This window comes from Oncorhynchus tshawytscha, linkage group LG23 (assembly GCF_018296145.1).
Source record: "Oncorhynchus tshawytscha isolate Ot180627B linkage group LG23, Otsh_v2.0, whole genome shotgun sequence".
NCBI classification, from domain to species: Eukaryota; Metazoa; Chordata; class Actinopteri; order Salmoniformes; family Salmonidae; genus Oncorhynchus; species Oncorhynchus tshawytscha.
The window spans coordinates 13,234,970-13,261,027 of NC_056451.1; the positions used below are offsets into that span (position 1 = coordinate 13,234,970).

Below are 26,058 nucleotides of genomic sequence, written 5' to 3' on the forward strand. Positions count from 1 at the left end.
GTAGCCTACAGTTCAGTCCTTTTACATTCTTTAACCCGACAAATAAGTCGGATAACAACCCGATATTTTGGACGAGTTGACCTGTTAGCCCCGTTTCGCTTCTTATCCGACAATCTCGTCTTGCACAGGTTATTCATTGTCCTGATTCGATCTTTACACCATGGCGTTCGCTAAACTGGCAAATGTGCCCGTGCGGGCATTTGACAGTTTTTAACAGTTGAACACCCGCTGCGCAACGCTTTGCTTGCTGTCACGGGCACGGGGGTATGGTACATTAGCCCATATCTGTCCAGTGTAACACATACCACAACCTGACAACTACATAAACATTGTTTTTTAAGTACAGCTGTCGTGGGCGGTAGTTGGGCTATAGCAAAGGCCCTAGGATCATATGTCCTATTGTTTTATGATTCGTTGCCCACTCTGTTCATAGGTGTATAAAACGTTTTTTAAAACCATGGTGTGGTTTACATATACTTATCAATGCTATCATACAAATGTCAGTAATTCGACATTTGTCCGATGACGCAGCCACGTTGGAAGGTTGTGTTATCACAAAATGCTGTGCTCATCATGTGTGTGCAGTAGGCTTATGACTTCCCTCACATTGCCGAAAAGAGGCATGTGATTCTGGTTGTGACTGGGCGCACGTTTCGGGTTGTTTACGGGAATGCACTGTGAACCTCGGTAAACATTTACCTGCGGAAAAGGTCTGCGAGCTTAAATAGGTTTCTCTATTTAGTGGTTGAAAGTTTCATTTATAGTTTCTAGAGTTGAGTCCGTTTTGCCCAGGGTATCAGTCACACACGCACACACATCCGTTTCTCTCTGTGAAAAACAAGAGAATCTCAGTCTTGTTACTTACACTATTATTGTCATTCTACACTATTGTTCAGTCTGAGTTAATGCAAAATTAAGATTTCATAAATCTAATATTTGGGAAATGTGCTTTTGAGTTATGAAGCAAATGTTGTAGTATTTTTATTACAGGAAGTGATGAAGTCATTACATCATTTGACGTTTGTGATAGTGCCAGGCCAGCTCTATCTGGACTTGTGTTTGATGGGCTACCTCTCACTCCTCCCTCTTTCCTTGCCTCATTGTCAGCAGTGTGTCAATGCCACTGGCCCCTGTTTCACTTGTAATGAAAAGTACAATGTAATCAGTGGCATGTGCCAAATAGACCATGATTAGCTCTTCCTCTGGGTTAAGGAGGGTGACTGTCTGGTGGTGTTGATCGTAACACACGTGTCCGCCGTGTGGACAGTCCCTCCAGATGGCTGAGGCGGGAGTGTGTGTGTGTGTAGTGTGTGTGTGCAGCCGCGGTGGATTGGCAAGATGAGAGCTACTGCAATGCCTCAACTCCACCCTGCTCTACACTGTAGGGGGGCTTGACCTGATGCATGCCACGCGTCTACACACACAGGTCCCTCAGCCCAAACGGGATAATGGTTCTAACCCCCATGGTTCCTCCATTGACGGTCTAACTCTTTCCAGAACAACACCCAAATCCACTGTGCCTCCTCCGCGCACACATTTTTTGAGGAAAGTTCAAGCGGATACAAGCTTCGTTTGACACACACACGCCACAGGAAATGGTCAATAACAATCTTCTTGCTATGATCTTGTGAGAGGCATCCTGTAGACCGGAATTAAAACCTATTGTGACAAAGGGGAGAAAATCAGTGACACTCCAGATCAACTCCCATGATAAGATCCACTGCTGTTGTGGGGAAAGTTTTGGGAAGATTGATTGTGATATTCAAACTCTCTCACAATGTGAATAACAGTCAGGGCGCATGAATGAGAAATGGACAGTGTAGCCAGTACTTCTCTTTTTGTGACAACAAGAACATGAAAAGCAGGACCGTTAAGCTGTATCTGCTATGAAGTCAATAAAGTTTGCCTCTTGTCTCAGAGGGAAGCAGGAATTTGGAATGGCTGCTAATCTCACCTGTGGTTTAGCCACCCCCACCCATTCCACCCACTCATCCTCACCGCCTTTCTCTTCTTTCTTTTCATAATCCCTACCTCCTTCTGATGTGTTGGCACCACAATTATGCTGTGTGTGTTATACTCTTAGCCCTGATAGGAGCCCTCTGTAAAACTAACAGAGACAGGAGGTCCCCATGCCCTTCTTTGTGTGCCCCCCCTCTCTCCTCCAGGCATGCAGGCCACATTAAATACCCTCCTCGGCCTGCGCATAAACAAAAAGAGCCATTTGACTTCAGAGCAGAGGGACCCCTCCCTCCCCCCAGCCTCAGGCCTGCTTGCGCCCCCTCCTTCCTTTACAGTTTAAGCAGAGTGAGGGATGAGGAGAGGGGAAAGGGATCAGGAGAGCCTACTGGGCCCAGATTGTTCCTAGCCAGCAAGCGGGTAGGGATGGACCACATGTGACTTTCAAAAGGGATAAGATGTTATTTTCCCTCGTTTTTTTGTTTAGTTGAAATCTTAACTTGTTTTTCTGGAGGGAGGGAGATGTTTTTTTCGGTAGGGGTTGGTCGCTACAGAGCACGATCATGTAGACCAGCTGGGGTGCAGATCGTGTGTGTTTGGGGCCGGTGGGTCGTCTGTTGGCAGGAAGGAGTAGGCAGCGAGTGATGTGGTCAACTCTCTGTCACCAGTGGGAGGGGAGAAAGAAAGGAAGAGGGAGGGATTGAAGACCCGGTTATGTCCTGTCTTTCTCTCCCTCCCTGACCTCCCTCCCTGCCTCATGTTTTATTTTCTTCATTACCATTCTTCATTAGCCCTCACTCCACTCTGCCCCACTCAAGACTAATGTCAATCAAGAGGGGGAGAGTAGGGGATTTCCAGTTGAATTCCAGGACATGGTTGCTTGCTTTGAGTGGGCTTTGCTATGAGGATCTGATATACAGACCACGGATGGAGAAAAAGAGGACTAGATGGAGGAGGAGAGACAGTGTTTAGTGTTGTATTTAACCAGGGTCAGCAAGCCCTGGTCTTTTTATGCCTCAGTTTATTACCAGAGGCAGAGAGATAGAAAGGGAAGGAGAGAGGGATGTGTTGGTGGGACTGAGCCATGAGGTCAGTCCAGTGTCGCCCTCTAGAGGGTGTGCATCTGTGTGTGTTTGAGAGGAACGTCTGTCTGCAGTTCTGTGCTGGGGTAAACAGTATAGGGGCATTGAGTCACTCACAGGATGTCCTCCTTCTACATTAAGACTCATAAACACCCTCCCCCTCCCCCAATCTGTGTGTTTGTGGGGGGGGGGGGGTTGTTGATATATAATAGTTACACAACAATCACCTATGTTGAGGGAATATGTTTTTGAGACTTTGATTTGGAACTGGCAACCTTTTCTAATGTATTAAAGTTTTTCGAAGACTGCAGGAGAATGATGTTCAGGTGTGTGATGGTACTTTTATGTTCCAATCGATATTGTTGTGTGTTTGTTTTGTGTGTAGCAGCAAGTGCTCATGCCTCAGGTGAAAGCGCCTGCTATTTCCATAGGGCATTGTGCGTTTGCCACTGCTACCCTGAATGAGCTGCAAGCGATCGTGTTCCTCATGGTGGTGGGCGGTCCTTGAGAGGGGGAGTGGAGACCGAATGAGGGCGGGACCACTGAGTGAATCAACATCTCCCTCACTTGTCACGGGGCAGTCAGTTAAACAGAAGGCACTCACTGGAGCAGACACACACGCTCACACACAGCACTCACACTCTGGAATAGTGCTTGGATCAGAGGGGGAGAGGGTGAACTGCACCTGTCCCACGTGCGCACACAAACACACTCACCCAGGTGATAGATCATTCGGCCCTATGTGTGGCTGGGACCAAAGCTTCTCGGTGAGTACGCTACTGAACCCTAGTCAATGGAGAAAGAGTCTTGTAGAATTTAAAAAAATATATATTATTATTTTGGTACTTCCACTTTATTTTAAGGAAATATTTACTACATTTTTTCCTAAATTCTATTATTAGTTTTGAGGATTTTAATTTAAAGTTGTGTATTACATTTGTTTTGCTTGTAATAAGAATCGAACAAAGACTTTTCTAAATGAATCCAGTGACAACAAATATGAAGGTTTATTTTATGACTTATTTATATAAGTCATAAGGGTTTCTCCTTGTTTGTCTGGCCACTCCATTATGCAATGAGTTTGTTAAACTTTCAATATATTGTGTAATAGAATATTTAAATGCAATCATTTTGAGTATTGAGATGGTTTAAATTGTTAAAAGCTTATTGTAGTTTGTCCACTTCAGCAGAATTATTTTAATTATTAAAATTCCAGAAATTGTCATTGGTTATAGCTTGCTTAAATTTGAAACTTGTATTTTCAAAGTCTGTTAAACGATATCAGTAGTGTTATTTGAACAGAAGTGTGTGTGTGTGTGTGTGTGTGTGGGGGGATAAATCAGTTGCTTTTGGCCAGGTTCTCAGTTTCAGTATTAGTTTTGCACAGCTGTCATAGAAAGATGTCTTTATTAGCAGGAACAGATTTTGACTAGTGTTTGGTATTATATTTATCTATATATTTAAATCCCTTTAAAGTATATTCATGAAATCAATGTCCAATAAATAATATCACAATATTAAATAGTTTGAAAGGATCTACTCTAAATTGAAATGGAATATCCTAGTTTGTTGTATTATAATTTCATGTAATTATTTGGGGTATTGTTTTGTCGTACAGTTTGTTTTTAAAGAAATGTTGGAAAAGCGATTTGTTCTGTTACTCTTCCAGAAGTTCATTAATTACACTAGTCTCCTAGGAACCTGTTTTGTAGGCTTGAGTGAATGTTGTTGAGTATAGGGTCATGTTGAATTTTGTCAAGGTTTTAGTTGTGATTTAGTTTTGGAGATTGTTGGAGGGTCAAGTAGATTTCTGGTGTGGGTTATGGTACGTTTTTCCTGAATTATGTGAGTGAGTGACGGCGTATCAGGTTGCATTTCAGTCTATCATCGGCCTTGAAATTTGACAATCTGTGACATACGATCATTTATTCTACATACACTGTTGTTTTTTTGTGTGTGTGATGGTCTTGGGTGGGGAGCGTTTGAAGTTTGTTTGTGCTGCTGTGGCCCCTCAAATGGAAAAGTTTGGCGCTCCCTCCCGACTGTCCCACACACACTTGGGGATGATTTGCCGGTTCCGCTACTCTGCTTCCAATTTTAGCTCCATTCAGACCCAGACAGGATTTCCTTCCTCCGCCTTCCCCTGTTTGACTCTTTTTCCACCCTGGAGATGGAGAGGGACAGCGAGAGAGCATTAGGAAGAGGGGGATTAAGATACTGATGTTGACAGTTTGACAAGGAGGGAGAATGAAGAAGGGTAGGCTAGACGGATGTAGAGTTGGACAGAGTGGGAGAAGGGTACAGAGGGAATGAAGAGGGTGAGGGAGGGTAGAGAGACCGGGGGTGGGGGGAGCGTGGCTGGCCCTGACCTTATGCCAACTTACATAGCCCACAGAAAGGACTCACAGCTTGGCTGCCATTGACCAATGACTTGTGCAGATAGGTTGACCAATCTGTCTTGCCTGGAGACACTAGCCAGATCAGCATACAGTATATAACACATACATACTCTTGGGTCACAACTCATCTGTAATAAAACATTCATAGACTTTTCACTCTGGATTCAATAAGTTTTTATGTAACTTATTTGAATAGTTGATGGTTTCCTGTGATTGAGTGTTTCCCTCTAAGTAGAGAGTAGTGGGGATCAGACTGTCCTGGGCTGGAGGCTAGTGGGGTCGGTCGACTGTGGCTCTTGTTCCCACAGAGAGAGCACAGACACTGTCTGCTTAGTCAGCCAGTCTCAAAGGAACTCGCCACTCACTGACTCATACTGGATAATAACGCTCCCCCTTTTTTCTCCCCCTTGTCTTTCTGTTGTCTTTATCTCATCTCTCCCCTTCTACATTTTTTTCCTTTCTCCTTCTCTCCATCTGTCTGTCTCTTGATCTTTTTTTTTCCTCACTCGCTCTCCCTTTCTCAGGCTACCTCTCATAGCTCGGCCATGTTGACTACTGAGGGGGCCCACACCGTAGAGCACGACGTCGTCAAAATGGACACAGAACTCCACAGGGACACGGAAACTCAGATGGGCACAGGATCCAAAATGGCCACCGACACAGACTCTAAGATGGAGGAGGCGGACATGATGAAGTGGACGGAGGCAGAGTTTGAGGAGAAGTGTACCTACATCGTCAAGGATACTCCGCGGGAGGCAGGAACGGAGAGCGAGGGGTTAACGAGAGCAGAGGCCTCGCTGCCTCGTAACCTGGCCTTCAAACAACTAGCGGAATCCAAAGAGGTAGGAGGACACGTGTGTGTGTGTGTACATAAATACACACACCGTCTGTAAACCCATATGCCCCCCCCCAAACTCGCATGATTCCACTTTAGGTAAAATATGACAGCAGCAGAAATGTCAGCCAGGTGAAATTGTGGTGAGGAGCGTGTCTCGTTGTAAAAGATCGCACACTGGAGCACGGCGACGACCTGTATGTGTTGTAGGAGCGGTGTGTAAGCCCAGTGTGGAGGGGAATTCACACACACTCTCTGAGGTGTGATGCAGGTTGCTACAGAGCCTCCGCAGTGAGAAATGAGCTCCCACCCATCCATGAAGAGTCATTAATCATACTTAGCCCTGCTGTTGACAGGAGCTTCATCAACACATCCTGATAACCATTTTCCATACCTGTCTCTGTGCGTCTATCCCTCGATGTTCTCACACTTTGTTGCGCTGTCTCTTCTATCCCCTAGAGGGCGCACTAGTCAGTCCTACACTAGACCAGACCCAACTCTCCCTACCGACATACCTACCTGTCCAACTCTGTCCAAATATCACCTCCTTCACAACCCGAACTGATCCCCAGTCTAACTGTTTAACACTGTAGAATATGTGTGAGGGGTCACGAGGTTAGGTGGGGGAGCGTGTTGCGTTTTGTGGTTTTAACCTGATCAAGACCGCATGATTTGGTTGCAATGAATAGATTTTCTCGTCATTGCTCATCTGTTTCTTATCACCCTGTGTGTGTGTGAGAATGAGTGTTTCCCACCACGTTTGTTTACGACCTGATACGGTATCAGTCAATATTTATCACCTTCACAGAAGGGACCACTAAGATTGATAGAAGAAAATGAGAGGATGTGGAAAGAATATAGCATTTACCAGTGATCAAAGGACATTGACTTAGTCATTTAGAGAGCATTGTAAAGTCAGTTAATAAGTTATCCTCAAAACACCCCTAATCTTGAGACATGGTCTGGCCCTGGGGTGGAAATGGGAAGGGGGATTTCCCAATCCTTTTAGGGGGTGGGTGTTTTGTGTAGGATATGCATGAAGAGGGAAAGGGTGTGTGTGTGCGTGCAAGTGTAGGGGGTTTGGTGAATACATCAGTTTCATGGTTAGGCGATAAGCTGAACGTCTAGGTTTGATAATCCCTTAGTTTCAGACGGATGCACTTCCCTTGCTGTTCTTCCTTCCTCCCATTTCAAGTTTTCTTTTTTCTTTCTATTTTTAATGTAAATTGTTTTGCAAGGAACAAAAGCGCTTCAATATCAGGTGTGGATATCTTCCTCTAAGGCGAACAGTCTATTTAGATAATGAGTTGTTTTGATGTGGTAGGGTGTGTTGTGTGGTTAGGAGAGTGGGTGTCAGAGGGAGTGGCCCTGTGGTCAATTAGAAAGGAACAGAGAAGGTGAGGAGGGCGAGATGCTTTGTGTCACAACCTGGGTGAGATAAAGGAAACTCTTTCCCTCAGGGTGTCTAACTCTTCCTGTTGGCACTGGATAAGGGTTAGGTGTGTGTTTGCTTATGTTCACACACTTAAAACACACAGCAAATGTGGCTTGAAGAAAGTGTGACTGTCCAATTCCCACCTTAGGCCACAGATTCTTTCTAGTACAGAGTAGTAATTAAACACACACAGAGAGGGAGGCAGCCTTGTTTGTTGATCTGATCATGATGGGTTCTTCCGGCCGTCTTCATGTGAAGACTGTGACCTCCTGGCAGGATGTGATAACGTAAATCCTCTAACCACAGAACACACACACTTCAACTAATTGTCTTTATCGCTGTCCTGTAGGTGATTGGAGTGGCCAGCAGAGAGTACATCCCCAAAGGAACACGCTTCGGCCCCTTGGTGGGTCAGATTTACACTGCAGACAGCGTCCCCAAAGACGCCAACAGGAAGTACTTCTGGAGGGTGAGTGGTTTTCCCTCCTGTCCACTAACACACACACACACACACAGCGAGCGCTTCACTTTCAGTAAAAGACAGCCACAGAGGAAGAAAAACCATCATAGGTCATTTCCTGTTCCACTGACTGACTGACTGAGTGTGACGTCACAGCCAGGGTCTCTGCATTCTGAAGAAGTTTGTGTGTGGAGACAGAAGGGGTTTTCTCTCTAATCATTCTGAGACTAAGGCTCTCCACTGTGTGTGTGTGTGTGTGTGTGGTACATCCTGTGTGTATGCAGTTTTTATACACATACTTGTCTCGGACACACACACACACACACACACCCTCAACACCTATTTCATCATGATATATCTGTTGGGTGAAGCCTGCTGTTCAATAGTGGTTGTCTGATCAGTAAGTGTGGCAGCTAGTACAGTAAGAACTGTAGTGGAACAATGACGGAGGAATATGACTATTTTACACTGTACACAGAAACAGTGCTTCAGTGTCACTTCCAGGAACAATGACAATGTAGCACCACTCCCCCCCACACACACACACACACACACACACACACACACAGGCACTCACCTAGATTCAACAACATCCCAAAGCAATGTGTTCTATTCATGTCCCTTGCTCAGGCAAGCCACAACAACAGAGTTGTAGGCCTCTCTCTCGATGATGATGTTGATGGTCACAATCAGATAGGAGAGCGACTGGTCTATGAGTGGGGAAGGATTCAGAATGAGTGTCGTTGACATAGTCGGCGTGACGTATCCTCTGACTCAACTCTTTTAGACGTGTATAAGAGGGGAGAGGCTCCTACTCGCTGTCTCACCATCTCTGTCTGTATAACTGGCTATAAGGTCTGGAGTGTAGGAGGGGAGAGATTTAACGAGTCTACACTTGAATGATATTACACTCTCGCTGCTGATATGATTCGTCGACATATTTAGTCGTTACTCAGCACAGTTTTTCTGCAGCGTTCTAAACTTGCCATTGAGACTTCCTTGCCCTTTAACCTTTGACCATTTCCTTACTCTCCGTCCCCTCAGATCTACTCGGAGGGCGACTTCCACCACTTTGTGGACGGCCTGGACGAGGAGCGGTCTAACTGGATGCGCTACGTCAACCCGGCCCACTCGGCGGGGGAGCAGAACCTGGCGGCGTGCCAGAATGGCACGAACATCTACTTCTACACGGTGAGGGCCATCCCCCCTGGCACCGAACTGCTGGTGTGGTACTGCCCAGAGTTCGCTCACCGCCTCCACTACCCGCCCTCTGGAGAGCTCATGATGCAGAAACTCAGTAAGACCTTTCATATGAAACCTTATTACATGGATGTTATACCATAGTAATAACACTGTAAACTGTCAGTTATATAATGATGATCATATACTGTATGCAATGCTTTATTACATGGAAGTATAGTGTACTATTGGTGTTATGTTTAACTTTCCATGGTCATCTTGAGTGTGAGTTGTTTTATTTAGCACCTTCCTGCTCAGTGTTGGTGTGTGTCGCGAGAGTGTATATTTGTGAGAGCCTGACAGTGTTTCTGAGGGAGCCACGTCTCCTTCCTCTCTGAACATCAGCCTGGCATTACCACACACAGCCCTCGACCTTTCATCTCTGTCAGCGCCACCATTGCGTGTGTATGTGGTCACTCTGGTCATAAAGTCAATCAGCTAAATGCAAATATGAGTGTGTGAGGAAGCAACAAAAAAAAATGCGATGGATTGGAGGGGAAAAAAAGAGTAAGCGAGATAGAGAGCGCCAGACAGAGTAGGGATGGAAGGAGCCAGCATTCTGCCTCCATGTGTAGTAGGTAGTGACTACAGTTCCCCGGGAGATGCACATCTCCTGGGGCAGAGAGACACAGGGGCCTGGGCGCCCTCATGGTACTGGCCCCTCTGGCCCCTACTCTTTCTCTATGGCCCCTGTAATTAAACCACCCCACTACTGCAGGGGTCCCTGTTGACCTGGGAATGACATCATACTCACCTCTTTCTGTTTTTCTTCTCTCTGTCTCGGTCCATCTCTCTCCCTGTGTCTTTCTCCATTAACCCAGTCATAGTAGAACCAGACGTGTGTGTTGGTTGTGTGTGAGTCAGCAGAACTGGCTGGTCTGAAATGACTGAAGTCAAGCTCTTCTCCCACTCGCTCTCCCTCTTTGTGTGACAGCTGTTTTTTTTCTCCATGTTTGAGTGTGTGTGTGACAATCAATGACAATACGTTTTGCACAGACATATGGCACCTGTTAGCATTTCCTGTTCTAAATGTGTGTTCGTTCAAACGCATACTATCCTACTCACACCCCCTCTCCCTTGCATGCAAGCACACACATACCCGGAGAGTTATTTCATTCCAACACACTCACTCTTTTAATCTCAAAAGTGTGTGCGCGCACACGTGCCCCTGTGCGTGTTTGTGTGTGACGGGCTGACGGCTCCTTGGCATTCTCCCTAATTTATTTGGCACTTTAAAAGTGGAGAGACAGAGAAAAGGGAGGGAGGAGAGGAAGAAAAGCGTCTCCTCTATTGACTACTTGAACTTCCTGGCGGCGGGACTGTGCTGACAGATTGATATCTCCAAGATGGCCACCCTGTTTGTTTTCTGTAAGAAAGGAGGGGAAAGAGAGGAGGGCTGGGAGTGGTGTTATCTGAGGGGGAGGACAGGGAGGAGGAAAGGGGGGGGGGGCACTGATAACCTCTGTTTACATACTGCCGCAGTAGTGGTGTGGGGGTCACTGTGTGTTGGTTGAAAGTCTGTCGAGTAATTCTGAGTGCTGGAAAGCTTAATGTATATACACGTTAGTGGACACACACACACACACACACAGATTCGCGACCCTCTAGTAAAGGTTCAATGAGTAGTAAATGGATGGGATTGAAGTCGGCTCTAAATCCCAACTCTGATGGAGGTTTAACAGGTGAGGATGTGCTAACCGACATGCAGAGGCGTTTAGCGTGTGTATCCTGGAAGCGACAAAGGCCTCTTTGTCATGGTGTGTGTGTGTGTGTGTGTGAGAGAGAGAGACAGGGGGAGAGAGTCAGGAGGAGAGGGCAGGTTGAGGCCAAACTTTGGAGAGGAAACTTTCAATCAGCCCTGCCCCCATTTGGATTTTATCTTGATTTTTATCTGCCCCCAGACCACCTCCTCTACACACACACACACACACACACCCTGCCCAGAGGCAGCCGTCACGCCTCACTTCCTGTCTTTTAGCCCCCCATGATCGTTCGTCAAATCTGTCGCTCTAATTGGACCACTGGGTTACTGTGTTCCTAACCCCTCCTCCCCCCTCACACTCTACAGCTGAAAGACCATTATTTATCCTAAGCTAAAGACATGTCTAGGTAAGTTTTTCTTTCTGTGGGCACTTTAAAATGCTCCTGACACCAAGTCAAAGGGAAACGTGGTCTTCAGTCAGATGGAGGACAGTGTCTGACCTCTCTCTCTCAACCCTCTACAGAGCAGTCTCTGCTGGAAGCCAAGCAGCAGGCCAGTGAGGAGCATGTCAGCAGCAGCAGTGCCCCAGTCAAGATAGAACACAGTGTCTCCTCCATCCTCAGGGGCCCCACCACCTCCAGCAAGAGGGAGCCCAGCCGGCCACTGGCCACGCGACCCCGCTGTGCTGACAGCCCCGAGCGACCTCTGTACCCCCGTGCCCTCTACCCCCCATTCCGCCCCCACCCTCATCTGACTGAAGAGTTCCTGAGTCGTAAGACCAGCCCGGTACAGTTTGGTTACACAGCGATCAGATCACCAGGCAACCAGTCGTCAGCGACCCCAAGTCCGTCGGCGCGGAGCAGTCCGGAGAGTAGCCCCCACGGTAGCCCCGCAGCTCCCCAACCCACACCCCCATCCTCTTTTTACTCCCGAGGTTTGGGTCCCTTCCCAGGCTACTCTCCACCAGCCGCCCCCCTTTCCTCACCCTTCTACCCTCCCGGCCCCCACTACTCCCGCTACATGCTACCCCACCACTACCCACTACCTGGGGGTGGGGTGCCCACTGTTGGGGGCATGTTTCCAAGAATGTACCCTCTCTTCAGCAGCCTGCTGCCCCCCCACATGCCCCTGCTGCCTGGGGAGGCGGGGAGAAGGTTCTTACTGCCTGACTCCTCCCACCCCTCATTCTCCACCCACAGGGACTTCCTCCACTCCGCCCCCACCAGTGCCTTTTCGGCCGCCACCACCCTCAAGGACAAGGCCGGCCCCCACTACCCCAATCACCCCTACCCTGGCCATGCTCATCCTCACCCACACGGGCACCTCCACGCCCCCACCAGCGGCTCCCCTACAGCGGGCACGGCAGCCCCTAGTGAGCGTGTGCCCACCAAGCCTACCTCAGCCCTGCTGGGCAGTGCCAGCGGCCGGCAAGAGGAGGAGGCCATGAACCTGAGCAAGATGAAGCGTGGTGGTGGCTCTACAGGCTACAAGACCCTGCCTTACCCACTCAAGAAGCAGAACGGCAAGATCAAGTACGAGTGTAACGTCTGCAGCAAGACCTTCGGCCAACTCTCTAACCTCAAGGTGAGACTGGAGACATTCTGTTCGCTCACTTCATTCCATGCAGCCAGACTACTTTGTGTTCCCTTGCATTGAACCCAACTGACGTATCATTGTGTCCTTGCTGTGTGTAGGTGCACTTGCGTGTCCACAGCGGTGAGCGACCCTTCAAGTGTTCGACCTGCAGTAAGGGCTTCACCCAGCTGGCCCACCTGCAGAAACACTTCCTGGTGCACACTGGAGAGAAGCCCCATGAGTGCTCGGTAAAGACCACCACAAATTCTATGCTAGCCGGCAAGTCTATTAAGCTAGCTAGCTGCAGCATATACATAAGCAACGCTGAACTTCCTCCTCTAACCCTTCACTTGTCCTCTTTCCCCCCAGGTGTGCCATAAGCGCTTCAGCAGCACCAGCAACCTAAAGACCCACCTGCGCCTCCACTCGGGTGAGAAGCCCTACTCGTGCAAGCTCTGCCCTGCCAAGTTCACCCAGTTTGTCCACCTCAAGCTGCACAAGCGCCTTCACTCCCGCGAGCGGCCACACAAGTGCCCCCACTGCCACCGCCACTACATTCACCTGTGCAGCCTGCGGCTACACCTGAAGGGCTACTGTCTGGCTGCCGTCACCTCCTCAGGTGGCCCCTCCCCCAGCCCCTCCACCCAGGAAGAGCTCCAGCGCATCAATGAGGAGATTGAGCGCTTCGACATGAGCGACCACGCTGAGAGGCTGGACCAGCTCCAGGGAGGGGTTGAGGTCGAGGCTGTCCTGGAGAAGCAGGTCCTGGGGATGCTGTGGAGGGAGATGGACCTCAAGACCTCCGGCTACCACCACCACAAGGGCGGCGCAAGCGAACTCCAGTCTACAAGTTGCGGCCTGTACAATTCAGTCAATGAGACGTCAGTTATCAAACTGCGCCGAAGCAGTCCGCTTCTTCCTTCCAACGTCACGATCAAGCAGGAGTCCGAGGAACAGGCTTGAGCTCACCGTTTAAAGGACGTTGAGTCAGACTGTGGCTCTGAGAACTTGGTTAGCAGGAGCAACGAGTGTAAATATATTTTTGATGGTTGTAGCGACTGGGGTTTTCAAACATTCAGGGACTTCTGTACTCAGGGCTCCAAGAGACACTGTCCCCAGACTACTAAACTGTTCCACTGTGTCCTACACTTAAGACAGGACAATCATCCACCCTGGATTTCATATCATTATTATTACTATTATTTGTCTATTTTCCAAGTGTTATTTTTGTTCAATTTGTTATATAACCTCCTTAATTTATTATGCAATTATTTTGTCTTCAAAAAGCAATATGTGGAAGTGATGTTGACAATGACCATGTAATTCATTGTAATTTACTGTTTGTTTGATTTCACTCTGGGGCCATTTCTTTGTATATACTTTCTCTCTCTGCCTGTATCTGTCATGTGTGACCTGTTGAGAAGCAGGGGTGCCCACTTCTTTTTTTATTTTATTTAAACAATATAGCAGGTTAAAGGGTCAAAGGTCACAACTTTGTTTTGCCAAAGGTGAACACGAACTGTTGATTAGAAAGAAAAGGTGTTGCTTGACCTTCTGACCCTTCCAGCAAGCGTCCCTATGTCCACGCTCATCCTGAGCTCTACAAAATAGGGCTTTTTGTTTGTTTGTATATTTTCAACAACAGTTACCTCAATGTGTGTATGATTGTATGCCTGTGAGTAGGAGTGTGAGTATGTGTGTGTCTGTTCAGAGGGAAACTGAAGGCAAGTGTGTTTCTATTTATTGCTTTTGCTACTTGAAGACTCCAAAATGAACTGGAGTGCAGCTCCACATGATCCAAAGTGCAGAGAAGTCTGCTCAATATGTAGCATATAAAGACTGTGAGTCCGGGAATTCCCCCCCGCCCACAGTCCAAGGGAACTTCAAAACACTGTCAATCGCAAAAGGGGACCAAGTAAACCTTCGCAAATGGGATTTGTCAGAGGCGAGTAATCAAAGTCTACTTGGCTTTAGTTTCAAACACACCAAAAAGAAGAGACTTTTAAAGAATTGAAAAGAAGACCAAGAGTACAGTTTTTGTCTGTGATGAAGTGTTAGCTCTTTAGCTGTGGTTTTGTAGTTTTTGTTTTGTTTGAGAAAAATGTATCCCCCTTCTCATTCTTAAATGGCACAGACCAAAGCACCTCGGCCTTCTTATGCACTGGCCCCTCCCCTTTATGACTTAATTGCCGGTGCTCCTCCCACTTCAATATGATTGGACTGTTATAATGGCTGTAAGATGACATGGTTTGTCTCCATAGCAACTGACCCCATGCCGGTGACCTGGAAGCAGTTGCACATCAGTCCCCATTCTCTTTTTTTCTCTCTCCCTCCAACCCTAAAGTATGACCAAAGCGTCCCCTTTCATCTTTAGCCCTAGAGGAGAGAAATTGAAAAAAAATACTGTCTCTGTTTACATAGTTATTTATGTGCAAAATGTAAATTTATGATAAATGTCCACAGTTCTAATCTGACTCTTTGTGTGTGACTTTTTATCTGCCTCCTGTTGTGGGTATTGTGCTTTAGGAGAAGCAGCTAGCAGACATTAGGGTCTCCGTAATCTATGGCTTTGGGTAGATCATGTTGCTTCCACCTCTCATGTAGCCCCAGATCAGTGATCATGAAGGAAAGGACAGGAGAGGTAGCTAGTTAAAACTAATGAGACACCACTTTGCCTTGGACAATATGAGGCATCATCAAAGTGGTAAGCATGCCTTTTTGGTTTAGATCAAGACACTGGAAGAATTTCCAAAGGATGGAATGAATGGAGAATAGTGTATTTAGAAGACACACAAACCTTTCATTGACCTCAACACAAGATTTCTATGAATGTTCTAGTCATGCATGGTCGGTATGTAGTAAAGAGGACTGAAGGTGTGTCCATTTAAAAAAAAAAAATGGTTTAAGTTTATTGCGTGCTGTGCTAAACTAAAAGACAGGAAAAGGAAATAAGAGTACATTTGGAACACATCCCCCTACCCCACGGCAATAGTAACTGTGGTCGGTCTTTTATCCTCAGTTTATCCTGTACCATTTCCTCATGAGCGTCTGCTCATTGAAAAAGTAAATAATTCAGTACAGACTGCAGGCTCTGTACAATCAAACCCACAGTGTAGTATACACAGCAGCATAACATACCTGTTTTCCTCCTGGTCAAGTAAAACAGAATGGTTTTGGGCAGTGTAAAAATACTAGACATCACCTTACTCTGGTTTCAGAGTAAGGCACGTACAGGTAACTGCCAAAATAAAGGAAACACCAACATAAAGGGATTGAGTAGACCTAAACCATAACATCCGCTAGAACCCTCGTTTACTTGTTTCCTTTATTTTGGCAGTTGCCTGTATGTAGACCTACAAGGCACAATCATGAACAAGCTCTATTATAATGTAAACGTTAAGCTAGCTAGCACAGCTGAGCTATTCATGTTTCTGACCTAGCATTTATTTGGTTTATTTCAAGACTAGCTGGAAGGTAGCCATTACCATTTGCCTATAAACTTGCTCCTGTTTGTGAATCTTCTGCATTAGCAAACAAGAACTGTCGTCTGAGTTTGTAGCGTAGCCTACGTGCTCTTTGTCAAACCGAAAACATCCTGTGCTCTCACCTTCTGACTCAACGGTTTTCGCTTTAACGTAGCATGGGCTATTTGCTCTCTCTCCAACATCCTATTATTACTATCAGGGAAACTGAACAATCAGATGTTGACACAGCAAGTTCCACTGCCCCAGCTAGCATGACTTAGGGATGGTACTTTTTTTGACTGACTGAGTGGGTGAAAACAGACTTACTGGGCTTCCCTAAACCTAACTGGGGACCTCTCAACTGGTTGGTAATGTGAGTAACACGTTATTGGTTAATGGTGTTGTCGAACATTGTGAAAGGAAATACTTTTTGGTGGAGTCACCCTTGAGACACGCAAACATTGGTGCTATTCATGTTCCTAAACGAACATGGGATATAAATCTCTTAAACTCAGTTGGCAACATGTTGCCTCAAAACAGTATGGCTCTGGACCTTACAACTCTCCCTCTCTTTCACTGTCACAGACACACACACTCTGGCTGTGTGACAGAGGAGTAAATAAAGCTAAGCGATAGTTTACACACAAAAGTGTCAGTTGTATTTAGCGTCTCCATCTGCAAGTTAATGTTCTCTCCACAAGACTCTTTCGTTATGTGTGTCTTAGTTTCTATCAATGAAACCGTAGACGAAACAGACCCCCCGACACACACGCATACGCACACAACGAAATACCAACTTGTGAGTTCCCTTCCAGGCTGACGCCATCGATGAGGATGTTTCCGGAAAACAAACCCTAGTTTTGCCATAAATATACTGTAACAAGGACAGCATTACGCAAGCAGAAGGGGGGTCATCAAACTCAATGGGATGTGATACATCTCTCTCTGCCTCATAGAACTTCCCGAACCTGTCCCCTTTAGCCCATCTTGACAGGAAGTCGACCCCATTTTAGGACAAAAACAGAAACCAGATGAGGACCAGATGAGGACCAGAAGAGGCGAGCCGTAGTTACAGATAAGGACCAGAACACATGGTGACCGGGTCATATGGACCGCAGAGAAGGGAGAAATTATGAGCAGTACAGTACAGTTGGTCACTTGAACACATGGACATACCGCTGTGCAACTAGCATCTGGGAACCAAGGGGAACTGTGGTTGAATACAAAGGAGCAGCAAATGAAGCTCATCTGTCCCAATGAAGCTAGAGGCTGAACAAAGATGGCTACAGTGATGTAGTGCTGAGTCACCGCCATCGTGCATAGGTGGCATGCATCTGCATATGTGTGCAAGTATGTGAGTGTGTGTCTGTGCGAGGTGCAGATTTATCACAGATGTATATATTTAACCTTTATTTAACTAGGCAAGTCAGTTAAGAACAAATTCTTATCTACAATGACGGCATACCCCGGCCAAACCCTCCCCTAACCCAGATGACACTGGGCCAATTGTGCGCCGCCCTGTGGGATACACCAGGCTTGAAAAGATTTGCTGAGTAACTTCCTCTTGCTGAGACACCCAAAAAACTGAATTTATATGAATTAACATCTTTACATAATCATGAGAAAGGAATCTTCGGGACTAGTGGCCCACAGATTTCCACAGTGTTGTCATCGGCCCTATCCAGATGACACAGATGGAGTAAGGATGGGAAGGGGAGTGAGTTGTTCGGGCATTATAGCAATTAGTGTTCTGCTGTGTGAATTTACGAGCCACGTGTGAAGCCCTCCGATTAAGAATTATGATTACCTTCCCTCGCTTCCTGCCACCACACACCGCTCCTTTTGTCTCCCTCCCTCGATCCTGGCTCAGAACCTGTATGTGACACACACACACACTCTCTCTCTTTCTCTCTCCATACCACATCATATGCACATATGCAAACAATATCCTTGCTACTTCAATGAGAGAGGTTATGTATTATGTGTGACTGTAACTGTGTGTGAAGGGGGCTTATAGCTGGTGCTATATATCAATGTGGGTGAATGTACTGTGAGCATGTGTTGGTTCTTTGAGCAGGGCCTAAAATTAACACATGCCACCTGCCAAATGCAGGTAGATTTTGGCATTGGTGGGTAAAAATGTCTATTTCACCAGCCAAGTTGGAGGGTGGTCAGGGGTCCAAAGTGCGAGCATTTCAATCGCATTTGTGAACATAAATAGTAAATGATGATCACATTTATAGCTAAATAAATGTTGCAGTAGTTGTTTTAAAAGTATTTATTCTGTTTTGTTAAATTTCATAGCTGGTAAATTAATTGCACAAAGTCAAAGAACTACGATCCAGCTGATTCAAATAATCAAAGCATGATGACTAGTTGGTTATTTGAATCAGCTGTGTAGAGCAAAAACCAAAAGGGGGGTCCGCGCTGGACCGAATGTGGGAAACTCTGTTTTTGCTTATCCCACCTCGCGCTGCAACACTGCCTGGCTGGGGGCTGTGTGCACTTTAAGAGCTGAGTGAAAGATTCCTTTTTAGAAGCGTTGCGCACAGGCATAAAAATTGGTCTAATTTACTTGGAACGCATGTCAACTGAAAGAATACTTTGTTCTTGTGTTTCTTGGCTATTTACATTGTTTTGTTCACAAGCCACGTTGTTTTTAAATGTTTGCGTTTCAACTGCTAAAGAGAAGACAGCGCAACTATTAGTCAGATTCTCAATCTCACAGGTACATGAACCTCAAATCACGTTACCACGTTAATCTCCCACCTTTTCTGTTCGATTTTTTTCTTGTTCAAAATAACGTTAATGAAAATATGTAATTCATTGTTATTTTAATATGTTGGTAATAGTTTTGTCAAAGCAATTAGGCAAGCGAGGCAGTGCTCTATCATGAATATAGTCACATGCAGATGAAGCTGTTCGGCCCGACGCGATAGACAAGAGCCAGTCAACCCATCTACCTGCGACTGTATTTATGATACAGAACCGCCTCTTGTTAGATTTTTAAAATCTACCTAACACAGTGGCTGGTGGACCAAAAAGTGAATTTTAGGCCCTGTTTGTGAGTGCATTTTACAAAACTTTTCATGTACTCAGATGGGCCGGAGAAAAAGTCCCAATGGACTAAATATAAATATTTACATCATTGCATTTTGTTTATTTCAGGAAGTTTTTCAAAAATACTGTAAACAGTAGGGGTGAAATGGTTCACAAAACTCACAGTTCGGTACGGTTTCGATACATCGACAAAATAAATGCCTGAGAAATATGTCATTTGTATTTAGATTTTCCATGTATTATAATAGTAAACATGGGTAGCTTGAATTCCCAGGAGCAGATGGAAACAAAGGGACAACAAAAAACAACAGTGCCTGTCTTATAACAGGGAAAAAATAGTCATTTAAAACAGAACTTCAACAACAGTGCATAGTCCAGCAGCATATATCAAAATTAAGTTACATAGCAGTGCCTTAAACAAAATAGGACCACTTGAGACTGATTACTTGAAAAAAAATGAAATGTAATCAGATTTTCAAGTTTTTCTTTAAGAAGATTAGTCTTTCCACATGATCTGCAGTGAGCACAGATCGGCTTACTGTGACAATGTCAGCCGCTGTGGAGAATACCATCTCGCTAGGGACAGAGGTCCCAGACTCAGCCAGGTAGCTGTAGAGAATACCCTCTCACTAGGGACAGAGGTCCCAGACTCAGCCAGGTAGCTGTAGAGAATACCCTCTCACTAGGGACAGAGGTCCCAGGCTCAGCCAGGCAGCTGTGGAGAATACCATCTCGCTAGGGACAGAGGTCCCAGGCTCAGCCAGGTAGCTGTGGAGAATACCCTCTCACTAGGGACAGAGATCCCAGGCTCAGCCAGGTAGCACCTTGCTAACATGGCAACATGAAGGTATATTAACTCTTTGGTCTTCCACCATGTAAGTGGATCAGCATCCAGGGGAATACAGTCCACTTCCCTGTATGAGGTCACCTCCTTTTCTGGAGTAGAACCCCTGTAGTCTGCCATCTCTGGAGAGGGGTTGGCTCCTGTGGCTTGACCCTGCAGAATTAAATTAGATGAAAATTACTCTCTCTGAAGTGGCTTTAAAAATATGATTTGTTGTTAGAAATATATATCAGACACTATTATGACAATTACAATTATTACCTTATAATGAATTGTTAAATTCCTAATTAATAAAATAATGAATGTCACATTAACAAAATAAATACAACACCTGTTGTGTATTGGTCACAATCTCTGCTGTGAGTTCATTGTCGACTCTCAGACGAGCAGCAGCATCCAGGTGCAGCAGGGACTTGAACCGGGGGTCCAAAGTGGTGCTCTTGTGTAAGAAGTCTTGGACACCAGGGTCAGCATATCTAGGCTCCAGATTAACTCTGATAGCAGTCTTGACATCCCTTACTGCGGGGTCATCTTCATCAGATGCCACCATTGATTTCAGGATCATTGTTTTCATAGGCAGGACCATGGAAACTGATGGGATGCTCTCAGTGCATCTCAGTGTTGTGACTGTTTGTGACACACTTTGATAACTTCCTCTGCTAGTCTTCTTGTCATTTTCAGACAAGGTCACAATATCTTTGACATTCTTCCTCGCGGCTTGATCAGTCAGTGTAGAATACACCGCAACTTTCTGCTCAAGGTACCTCTCAACCATGTCATGGCTTGAATTCCATCTAGTAGGGACATCTTGTACTAGTTTGTAGTTTGGCAGCTCCAGCATCTCCTGTTTTGTCTTGAAAACATGTGCAGCAGTTGTGATTTGAGGATACCACCAGTTGTGATTTGAGAATACCACCAGTTGTGATTTGAGAATACCACCTTCCTGATCTTTGCTAGGAGACGATAGATTGGATCCACTGACATTTTTTTTTGAGATGCTAGATTAATAATGTGAGCAAAGCATCCTATATGTTGCCCAAATCCAGCTAGTGCAACTGCATTTACAATATTTTTAGCGTTGTCAGTGGTCACAGGAATCGTTACATTATCCCTCTCCAACTTCCACACTGCAACTACTGCCCTTAGCTCTTCCCCAAAGTTGACACTGGTGTGACTACTCTCAATGGGACGTGTTTGAAAGACATGGCTTTGTAATCCCCATTCTACCGTAATTAAATGAACCGTTACAGTAAGGTAGCTCTCTGTAGCTCTAGACGTCCAACTGTCTGTTGTTAGAGCAACATACCGCGTTTCTGACAACTCGCTCTCAAGTTTTTGTTTGTATAACGCAGGCTTTAATGTCTGGGCAAAATGTGTACGGGAAGGAATAGTGAAACGCGCTCGACCACTTTAAACATGTTTGTGAACCCCGCATTATCTACCACGGATATGGGTCGCATACATGCTGCTATGAATTTTGCTATCGCTGCGTTGATTTCTTTAGCCCTACCGGAGTCAGACGCATATTGCTGTCTGAAGGCTGTGGGGAGAAGCGTTTGCCGTTTCATTTTTTCGCCTAGTCCCACGGATTGGCACTTTGAGGTGTCGGCGCAAATGAGGAGTCATGTTACTTGTATTACCACTCTAATAGGCTATCTGCTAAATGAACTGAGCCTACATGTTGTAGATGTTTTATCCCCCACTCGTTGGTAATCCCCGTTATAGTTTACAGGGAAACCGAAATGTTCCCATGCGGCAGACCTGAATGATACTGGGCCGTCTTCTTGTTCTGGCTCGCCATGTTGCTCCTTTGCATTTAGCTAACTGCTAATTCCTTCATAAGGTAATTGCTGCTACAACTGTCTCAGCTCTGTTCTCGTTGGAGTGAAAAAACTAATGAGCGGAGCTGCAGACAACTATAAACAACTTTATTACTATGTGGACATTTTTCCCACGTTAATTTATACGCCACTGGTTTATGCAAAAAAATGTTTTTACAATTAAATATCTATATTTTTCTAGCAATAATATATTATTCATGTATTGTTCGGTTCGCAGTGCGTCCCGAACCGTGCAATGTGGACCCTGTACCAGACGGTTCAATACGAATACACATACCGTTTCACCCCTAGTAAGCAGTGAATGAACATTTTACATTTTTGTCACACAAACACACGGGCTGAGGGTCAAATTCTCTAGTCTATTAAAGACAAATTACAGTCTTCCTCTTTACTTACTCACCCTAAGCCAGAGGCTACAGCTGGGAAGTGGGTACAGCAGTTATTAGAGAGAGAGAGAGAGAGAGAGAGAGAGAGACAGAGAAAGGATACAGTAAACTCAGCCACTGCGACTGAGACAATGATGGGAAGATGTAGATGAAGGCGAGTGACCGTAAAGGCCTTGAAGTGACTCTCTTTCTCTGCCTTCAGCACCTGCCCATTAGGGGCCTAGGTTAATGACAGGTTGGCCCCTGTGTGGGATGAGGGGAGGGGGACGCACTCAAAATGAGAGGGCACCCCTGGGAATGAGAGAGAGGAGAGAGAGTTATTTGCTCCTCTGACAGCCATTCTTACCCCTGGCTACAGGTATGCTTGATGTAGGAAGGGAACCTGTGTGTGTGTGTGTGAGAGAGAATATGTGTAAGAAAGATAAGGTTTGTATTCGTGTGTTTGTGTAGTCACGGTGTGGAGGGGGGTGGGGTGAGGGTGGCAGAGGGGAAAGTTGTCTCCAGTCACCTCATAACTTCACATGAGACTTATGGTCTCTAGCATCTCTGGTTTACCTCAACATCCTCATCAACAGAGAGCGAGAGGAGGGGGGTCTCTTTGGCTAGACAGTAGTTAATTTTTTTCCTTTTGAACTAACAATACAATTTCAGATGGACTTTCATCAACTCAATACGTGTCATTAAAAGGTATCCAAAAGCAGAAAAGTGTGTGACAGAGAGAAAAGACAAAGGGAATGAGAGAGGGAGTGACTAAAAGCAAATGAAAGAGCTAGGGTTGCTAACATCCAGAGAGCTGAACTCTGTCCTTTTAATAATTGCAAACTTCAAAGGCTGTTTCCTCGTTAAAACAGACATAATTCTCTCCATCCTTTGAAGCAGGAGGAAAAGAGAGAGATGGGCAGAGAGGGAAGGCGCTCTGTGTTTGTAGTGCCAAGAACTGAAAGAGAAAGAAACAATGACGAGAGTAATCTCTTAGATGTGTTTGGTGACTAGTTTACAACAAGTGGAGACTGGGACGGGATGGCCATTTCCTTATTCCAGAGAGAGAGACCACATCCCTCTTGAAAAGAGATTAGATCGTGAGATAAACATGGAATAATAAGGGTAGACAATAGTGATTCAGAAACAGGCTGAAGCTATTTTTTTAAAGGATTGAAAATAAAACTAATAGTCTACGATTCTCAGATACATTTTGTACACCCTTTACCACCCCCTGAACCTCAAATAAACACCAATAAATGACAAAGACAAACTCTGGGAGATTAGGTTTTCATATAGAAGTAAAAACATTTGATGCAGAAATAAGACGCATAACAACCCCAATCATGATAACTCAAACCAGAACATGAAAAAAAAGACAGGCATAGCCCAGAACTACAGTATAAAACAATTTCATTTTTAATTCTACACAAAAACATTTTTACAGCATTGTATTGTAATCATTGCAGTAAGTAGCAAATGAAAGAAAAGCCACTGCAAAAGTGTTTTTTGGAGAGAAAGAAAATTAAAAAACAGAAAAAGAATGCAGATTTTTGTTGTTTGTTGCAGAGTTAAAAGTGAGAAAACCGCTGAATCCAGGTAAGATCTGATTGTTGAAGATCGCCTTCGTTAATCAAGAAATATTTCATTAGTAACGCTTCCACTGACTGGATGGTTCTGTTTGTACCTGTGCTATAAGTATGATTGCTGTCACCAAGAGAAAGTAGAGGAAGGGAGAAAAGACAAACAGCAGAGGGACGGAATAGTACCTCAGAACCCTTGTTTGCATATTGACTAGTGTGTGTGTGGTGTAAGGAAAACTACAGTATTTGTAAATAAGCTCAGAGTCCAAATGTAGAAATATAGAGCAGAAAATCCCCCATAGTGAGCTTGTGCCGAGAAAAGGCCCGTTGGCCACCTCAGCCATGCACTCATCCTCTCTCCCTAATCTTGCTCTCTATCCCACGGGAATGCAGCATGGAGGGAATACAGTCATGGATTCCTCTAAATTACTAATCACTCTCATGTGTCTGATACCCTCTGACTGCTCTCAGCCCCTTGTAACATGTTGAACACAAACAAATGTGTGTGTGTGTGTGTGTGTGTGTGTGAGCTCAGTTTCGCGGAATCTAGTGCCAATGACTAGGACAGTAAGGGTTTGGCTATTGTTGGAACAAATTGGGGGAGCATTTGGGGTTGTTGTTGATGGTGAAAGCAAAAAAAAAAAACACACAAACATCTATCATCACACTGCCTAAGTACAGAGCATGCCCAGTGACCTGCTTAGTGACCTCTGACCTTTCGTTGCCACCTCAGCCTTAATGACACATCACGGTCTGATTTCTAAGGGGGGAATATGGCCATTAATTAAAACACAACAACAACCACAACAGGATGAACTAAGTGATGACCTGGGGAACAGAGGGACAATTGGAGAACAGGGGTCAGACATTGTGTCCCATATATAGGTAACTCCCAAAATAAAAGGAAACACTTGAGCAAATGAGGGATACAAAGTATATTGAAAGCAGGCGCTTCCACACAGGTGTGGTTCCTGAGTTAATTAAGCAATTAACATCCCATCATTCTCAGGGTCATGTATAAAAATGCCCAGTTACCCATTATTTTGGCTACCAAGGCTAGAAGAGATCTGAAAAAGAGCATCTGCTTAATTAATCAAATCTCAAGAGACTGAAAGAGGGTCTGAAAAAAGCATTGGGGGTTTAAAGAACACTTATGGGAGATTCTGTAGTGGCGCCTGAGACAGCGTTCACCACCACCAACAAAACACCAAATGATGGAATTTCACATGGTAGAATGGTGTCGCATCCCTCCAATGAAGTTCCAGACACTTGTAGAATCTATGCCAAAGTGCACTGAAGCTATTCTGGTGGCCCAACGCCCTATTAAGACACTTTATGTTGGGGTTTCCTTTATTGTGGCAGTTACCTGTACTTCCCCATCGTAATGAAAAATAAATGATTGCCGAGGATCCCTTTGGGTGAGTTGCGAGACATGCTGCCAAGGGCTTGGAGGAGGAATGGCAGTATACATATGCAATAGAGATATTTAAAAGCTCTGCAATAGAGATACAGCCAGAGCTGTCAGTATTGAGCAACTCAATCCAATAGGTTGACTGGGAAATCCCAACAAGACAAATATGTCAGCAAGATGAGAGTCTAGCTCTGCTTTTTATCATCGGCGTGTGTCTTTGTGACTGAGTCAAAAGTCTGTGTCCGCTGTGTGCAGTCACACACACACACACACACACACACACACTGCCTTCAGAAAGTATTCACATCCCTTTACTTTTTCCACATTTAGCTATTAAATTGAGATCGTGTCACACACAATAACCCATAATGTTAAAGTGGAATTATATATATATATATATATATATATATATATATATATTTTTTTTTAAATCAAATGTTTTGAGTCAATAAGTATTCAACCCCTTTGTTATGGCAAGCCTAAATAAGTTCAGGAGTTAAAAGTAGCCTAACAAGTCACATAAGTTGGACTCATTCTGTGTTCAGTAATAATGGTTAACATGATTTTTGAATGACTACCCCCATCTCTGTACCCCACATACATTTAGCTAATGTCCCTCAATCGAGTAGGACATTTTAAGCAGAAATTCAACCACAAAGACAGGGAGGTTTTTCAATGCCGCGCAAAGAAGGGCACTGATTGGTACAGTAGACGCTGAATATCCCTTTGAGAATGGTGAAGTTATTAATTAGGCTTTGGAGGGTGTATCAATACACCCAATCACTACAAAGATACAGGTGTCCTTCC

General features: G+C 45.1%; 2 protein-coding genes across 3 annotated transcripts in view; one reads left to right on the forward strand and one right to left on the reverse strand.

Moving 5' to 3' along the window:
* LOC112222907 (PR domain zinc finger protein 1) overlaps nt 1-15,157 on the forward strand; it is a 16,216-nt gene extending 1,059 nt beyond the window's left edge. Inside the window, exons 1-7 of one of the 2 annotated variants that reach the window (XM_024385771.2) lie at nt 3,610-3,805; nt 5,962-6,279; nt 8,057-8,176; nt 9,212-9,464; nt 11,632-12,692; nt 12,803-12,931; nt 13,053-15,157. In XM_024385771.2, coding sequence (XP_024241539.1) covers nt 3,779-3,805; nt 5,962-6,279; nt 8,057-8,176; nt 9,212-9,464; nt 11,632-12,692; nt 12,803-12,931; nt 13,053-13,646 — 2,502 coding nt within the window. In that variant the 5' untranslated portion in view covers nt 3,610-3,778 and the 3' untranslated portion in view covers nt 13,647-15,157. Of the gene's footprint in view, nt 1-3,609; nt 3,806-5,961; nt 6,280-8,056; nt 8,177-9,211; nt 9,465-11,631; nt 12,693-12,802; nt 12,932-13,052 lie in introns of those variants that run through there. The other variant, XM_024385772.2, reaches the window with a different exon arrangement.
* A 4,161-nt stretch (nt 15,158-19,318) lies between these two features.
* Nucleotides 19,319-21,913, reverse strand: LOC112222914 (zinc finger BED domain-containing protein 4-like). Its single transcript, XM_024385781.2, has 2 exons — nt 20,383-21,913; nt 19,319-20,204 (listed from the first exon to the last, which is right to left on the reverse strand). The coding sequence occupies exons 1-2, from the start codon at nt 20,890-20,892 to the stop codon at nt 19,911-19,913; spliced, it is 804 nt and encodes a 267-aa protein (XP_024241549.1). The 5' UTR covers nt 20,893-21,913; the 3' UTR covers nt 19,319-19,910.
* Between the last annotated feature and the right edge of the window lie 4,145 nt (nt 21,914-26,058).

Excerpts from the sequence above, each read along its gene's own strand:
- LOC112222914 (XM_024385781.2), bottom strand. The coding sequence starts at position 20,892 with ATGCTGGAGCTGCCAAACTACAAACTAGTACAAGATGTCCCTACTAGA. Across the intron at positions 20,205-20,382 it reads TTGTGACCAATACACAACAG|GGTCAAGCCACAGGAGCCAA; the intron begins GTGTTGTATTTA and ends TTAATTCTGCAG.